Source organism: Dermacentor silvarum, chromosome 3 (genome assembly GCF_013339745.2).
Source record: "Dermacentor silvarum isolate Dsil-2018 chromosome 3, BIME_Dsil_1.4, whole genome shotgun sequence".
Classification (NCBI taxonomy): Eukaryota; Metazoa; Arthropoda; class Arachnida; order Ixodida; family Ixodidae; genus Dermacentor; species Dermacentor silvarum.
In genome coordinates, this window is record NC_051156.1 from 172603224 (window position 1) to 172609527 (window position 6304).

The 6304-nt window shown below is 57.1% G+C and overlaps 1 protein-coding gene across 1 annotated transcript; it reads left to right on the top strand.

Annotated features, from left to right (window-relative positions):
- The first annotated feature begins 895 nt into the window (after nucleotides 1–895).
- On the top strand, nucleotides 896–2878 carry LOC119445027 (nascent polypeptide-associated complex subunit alpha, muscle-specific form). Its single transcript, XM_037709356.1, has one exon. It carries the CDS (start codon nucleotides 896–898, stop codon nucleotides 2876–2878), a length of 1983 nt encoding a protein of 660 aa, XP_037565284.1.
- The last annotated feature ends 3426 nt before the right edge of the window (nucleotides 2879–6304 follow it).

Sequence of the window (6304 nt, forward strand, 5' to 3'; positions counted from 1 at the left end):
GAATGCGAAAACACCCGTGTACTTGGATTTAGGCGCACGTTAAAGAACCCCAGGTGGTCCAAATTATTCCGAAGTCACCCACTACGGCGTGCCTCTTAACCAGATCGTGGCTTTGGCACGTAAGACCCCATAATTATTTTGAAACGATCAGCGAAATTACGTATAGTGCTTGGACTGTAACCGGCTGACTGTACTACTGCCGTGTAGGCATTATATAGGGCAATAAGTGGAGAGGTATTAGTAACTCAACCTTCTGCACAAACACAACAAAGACTGCAAGAACGAAAGATGGCTCGTAACGCAGCCTTGAAGTTTCCGCACTAGGTAGCCGTTGCGTCATGGATTTCGATGGTGTTCGCCGGGGCCTAGTTAATTTTTTCGCGGTAACCATAGACTGCATGATATACTAAAGCAGCCAAAGACTGAGCTTACCAAGTTTCGAGAACACTTAATACGCCACAACGGCCCATATATAGGAGAAAAGGCTTTCATTTTCATGCCTTTGAAAGTCACATGCTGCGTGCAGGTTGCTGGATGGCAAGTTGCGACATGTGGTTCTCACGGGCGACAATACACATATTGCTCTAATAACAATGAATTGAGGTTGCTTCGGTGTTTCCTTACACAAACATTTTGTATGAACGAGACGCCGAAATTCAGGGGAGACGCTGCGAGCGCGCGACCATGCAGATCGGTCGTGCAGCACACCGGCTCCGTCGATTTTCGATCGGAACACCGGACTACCGCTTCGGACCCCCACGGAAATCTCACCACCGTCACCGGAATGTGATCCGGTTCATCTGGATACCTTATTCCGGCAAGTGGCCCACTTCTACGTCTTTTACGGGCGATCTACATCTCTACGCCGGAGGCGACGCCGCTAGGCTTAACGGCCATGGCACCTCCCGGCAAAACGGGCGGCCGGCCCCGCACCGCGACCGCAATCGTGGCGGACACTCAAGTTGGATATGACCCTCACAGCATGATGTGGACCACCGTCCCGTCCTCGGACAGCGGACCGGAGCTGCCCCAACCCTTCAAGAGCGCCGCGCTCGCTGCCGCGGTCGCTCGCCGAGAGCAAGCGAGCAACGCAGTAACGGCGGCTTCCGCCAACGCGGCGTCCCCGGACGCAGCTGCTGACGCCGAAGCTCGTACCTGCTCCCCAACTCTCGCGCCGCCTTCGCCGCGCTCCGCGGGCCCGCAGCAGGGGAAGAAGCGGCCTTTGTGGCAACCTCAACCCCTACCGAAGCCGAAAGCAACAGACTTCGTCGTTGTACTCAAACCCCGGACACAGTTATCCCTCGCCACCGTTTTCCCTGAGAACGGGGCTGGTCGCGCGCTCATCGCCCACCTTGGAGCGACCGCGACTCGGCTGGTCACAGTTGTGATGGTGCGGGAACAAAATCTCATTTTGACTTACACTTCGAACCCGCAAATAGCGGACAAACTTATCGGTGAATTTGCGGTTCCCTCACCCGTCGGACCAGTGCCCCTGTTCGGGTACCTGCGTGCGGACACTCAAGACTCCTGTTATGGAGTAGTGACGGTGCGCAGTTCCGACACCGAAGCCACTCTTCGTGAAAGCCTCTACTGGCCTGAAGGCGAAATCTTACACGTCCGGCGATTGGGCACCTCCAATAAGGTGCGTCTCACCTTTTCCGGCAAGGTGAAGCCCAGGTACGTCTCTTACGACGCCCTGCTGATCCCGGTGCAGCCGTACAAGAAAACTGTACTAGCCTGCGGTCGGTGCGGTTCCGTTGGGCATCGGCCCGACAGCTGCCCCGGCCCCAAACCAGACCTCTGCGGCATCTGCGGAAAAGCGGTGCCGCTCACGGATGGCGCCCGCGCCCCTCACGAGTGTACGCCCAGGTGCGCTCTATGTGCCGGACCCCACGTCACCGCGGACCGGTGCTGTAAGGAGCGCTACAGGACGCCGCCACCCAAATCACCCACTCCTCCACCGGAGGGTCAAGCCGGCCCCAAGAAGCGAAAACGTCGACGCCCACGGAAACCGAAGAAGACGGGCCCTCGGGCTTCGCCGCAGAGGGCTCAGCCCCCTGCCACCAACCCTACCCCACCCCCGCACCCTGACGCGGGGGCTGTCGGGCCTTCCCTACGAGGCCAAACTCCGGATGGACCGCCAACCAGGAAGTCCACTACGAGGCAGGTTTCGCCCGCCTCACCCAAACCGCACCCGCCGTCACCTCAACCCAAACCTACTGCCAAGGGGGATCTCTCGTGGGCCACCCGCGTCCGGCAAGGACCCCAGGTGAGTGGCTCGGGCGGGGCAGCATCTCCGCCCCCACCATCCATGATCCCTAACCCCAAGCCGCCAACCCCTTCCACTCCCACCCGGGAACAAATTGCAATCCGTCAGTTACAGGCCCAGGTTGCCTCGTTAACGCAGGCGGTGGAGGCGCTCGCGAACCGCTTGCCCTCAGCTAACCCGACACCGTCCGGGCAGGCGCCTGAGGCGATGGATAGTGCTCCCTCTGAACACAGGGACACCACAGCACTCCTCGCCCCGATTGAGGCGCGTGTTAGCAGCTTAGAGGCCCATGTGGCATCCATAGTGACCACGATTGAGGACCGATTGGCCGCCGCCCTCCAAACCGTTGTCGACCGCATCCCGGGCATGATAGTTGCCCAGTTGCCCAAACACTCTTTCAGCACCAGCCGCCCCAAACTTAAACGGATATCTAAGTCACAAGCACCCCGACCACCCCCCCAGGTGGCCGCGGTTGACAGACAGTCCAAAGTTTCGATCGCAACCTCGGATGTAAGCACCGGATCGAGCAGCGGAGCCCCTGTGGACCTCTCTGCTCTCCTGGAGGCCCCCCAAATTTCTAGCTCCCACGATGGCGGGCAAAGGCTCTAGATCGCGCCGCGGCCGCGCAATTTCGGATCCATTTACAATCCTACAATGGAACTGCCGGGGATTTAAAGAACGCACTAAGCGGGCTGCTCTCCGGCTCCACTTGGAAAGCTATTCACATCTGCCCGCGGTAGTGGCTCTTCAGGAGCCGGGTGAGCACGTCGCCCTCACAAATTATACAGTGTACCAAAGGGATGCGCAAACCGCACTATGCGTGCATCGAAATTACACCGCCAATTCGGTGGATCTCGACTGCGATCCGCTTTACTCGTGTGTTATGGTGACTCTCCTCCCGCTTAGGAAGCAGGACCCGTCCATACACATCCTCAACATCTACAGTTCACCTAAACAGCCTAACGTTACTTACGCCGACGTTTTTAGCAAAGCCCTAACAGTGGCAGGCAGGGAGCCGCTCGTCATAGTAGGCGATTTTAATGCTCCTAGTCCCCACTGGGGTTACCGTAAGGAGGAACGACGTGGTAGGAAACTGGCGGAACTTATTTCCACCATGGGCCTCACCATCCAAACGGACCCTGCACACCCGACCCGCATTGGTAACTCCGTGACTCGAGACACATGTCCCGATCTCACACTCACCAAGAACATCAGACATGCAGAGTGGCTCAATACCGAGGAAACCCTCGGCAGTGACCACTGCATTCTTCTCATCACAATCCGAACGCACCCCCTTACCCGTCCCCACCACCAAGCGAAACTTCCGGACTGGACCAAATTCCGTTCGGATTACACGAATACGACTTCCATAGCTCACCAGGGCTACGCCACTTGGTCTCAAAACCTCGTGACGTCACTTCATCAAACCGAGCAGACGGTTCAGCTCTCAGAGGCCACGCCGGCGGTGGATAACCATCTCCGGCATCTCTGGGAGGCTCGCCATAGCCTAGTCCGCCGATGGCGCCGACAAAAGCATAATCGTCAGCTCAAAATCCGCATCGCAGCCCTCACCCAGGAAGCGGACGAGTACGCGGCCCAGCTCGCCGACTCTAAATGGGTAGAACGCTGTAACACTGCCGCCAAGCAGATGTCAAACCGCAACACGTGGCGTCTCTTCAGGGCTCTCATCGACCCTAGCCAAACGCGCACAGAAACGCAAAAACATCTTCAACGCGCGTTTCACGCCTATGCGGGTGACGCGGACAAACTAGCACGGGCTCTTAGAGATAGATATCTCTGCAGCCAACAGGACCCCCTCGGACTGGCGTACTCCTATGCAGGCTCGGAGAACGCATACTTGGATCGTTGTTTTCAACTCCACGATCTGAAGGCGGCCCTGTCCAAAATGAAGCGAGGAACGGCGCCGGGTCGGGATCGAGTGACTGTTAAGCTTCTAGCCAACCTCCCAGACCCGGCATACCTTCACCTCCTCGACTACTTCAATCAAATCTGGGAGGGGCGCGAGCCACTACCGATTGATTGGAAAACGGCCTTAGTCACTTTCATTCCCAAACCGGGCAAGCTTATAAACATCGAAAATCTCCGACCCATTTCCTTAACCTCGTGTGTGGGGAAGCTTATGGAAACAATGGTTAGAGATAGGCTCTCCGATTACCTCGAGGCCCGCCACACCTTTGCCGACACTATGTACGGCTTTCGTCCACATCGCTCTGCTCAGGACATCCTCCTGCAACTCCATTGTGACGTTATAGAACCGATCGAACATCCCAGTGACGACAAGGTAGTCCTCGCCTTAGATCTCAAGGGAGCCTTCGATAACGTCACTCACGACATCATTCTCTCCCACCTGTCCCAAACGGACTGTGGCCATAATGCTTTCAGGTACGTCCGTCAGTTCCTGATGGAACGGCAGGCGTACCTCCGCATTCAAGACAAGGAGCATGGCCCGTACCCTCTGGGTACACGAGGAACACCACAAGGAGCGGTCCTCTCTCCTATCCTGTTCAATCTCGCCATGGCTCACCTCCCCCCATTGCTAAAGGATGTCCCAGGAGTGCAGCACGCTCTGTACGCCGACGACATCACGCTGTGGGCAACCCAGGGTTCCCTAGGTAGTATTGAGGCCTGCCTGCAACAAGCAGCATCGGTCGTGGATGAATACGCCCGACGTTGCGGTCTCGAATGCTCGCCTACTAAATCAGAGTACGTGCATCTTCGCCCCAAACCAAAAGACACAACTCAAATTGTACTCTCACTGCATACCGGGCCTATCCCGGAACGCGACGAAATCCGCATCCTGGGGCTCTTCATACACAAGAGTCGAAAAGTCGATACAACCCTGCGCAAGTTACGTACGGTCGGGGATCAGGTGGGCCGCATGGTCCGCCGGGTCTCGAACAAGCGGGGGGGTCTTAAGAGTCAAGATGCTCTGCGCCTCGCCAACGCTTTCGTGACCAGTCGAATCCTCTATTCGACACCCTACCTGCGTTTGCGCAAGTGCGATGAGAACATGCTAGAATGTATTCTCCGCAAAATTTACAAACGCGCCCTAGACCTCCCGATCTCGACGTCTAACCAGCGTCTTGCAGACTTGGGCATGACCAACACGTATGGGGAGCTCAAAGAGGCCCATCTCAACAACCAGTACCTGCGACTTACTAAGTCACACGCTGGGAGAAACCTCTTACACCGTCTCCATATCTCTTACACCTATCAGACAGAAGAGCGAACCACAATCCCTGAGGACTGGCGTGGTGCTTTGACCATCCAGCCTCTGCCCTACAACATGGCTAGGGGGACTTACGAAGGCAGGCGAACTGCGCGGGTTACCGCCTTGCAGGGACGCTATGGGTCCCGCCCTGGAGTCTTCTACACGGACGCGTCCGGCCCTCACCACGGCGGGTGGTACACGGCAGCCGTAGTCCATCAAAACGTACCCATTCAAGGGCTCACCTTTCGAGCGCCGGACATTACTCACGCGGAGGAAGTCGCCATAGCCCTCGCCGCAGCGGACCCCGCATCTCGGATTATCATCACCGATTCGCGGAGTGCGTGTCAAAATCTTACTAAAGGTCGCATCACTATTCGCGCCGCTCGTATCCTCAAGCGCTGTGAATATTTAGACCGCCCAAATCCACGTGTCGTCATCTGGACTCCGGCCCACGCAGGGCTAGGTGGTAACGAGGCTGCCGATGCCTCAGCCCGAGCGCTTAACTCCCGGGACCCGCCTCGCCCTCTATCGCCTGACGTTCCAGAACCTAATCCGGTAACTTCCTTTCGAGACATCACGGATATGTACAAAACGAATAGGCTCCGATTTCCGCCACCAGCACCGGACCTGACTAAGACGGAGGAGCGCTGGCTCTTACGTCTATACACCAACACAATATTGTGCCCTGCGATACTTAAGCATTTCAATCCGGCCTTCTCCGGGGAATGCCCGCACTGTGATCATCCGTTCGCGGATCCTTTCCACATGGTGTGGGCATGTACCTCAAACCCGGCGGTCCCGCC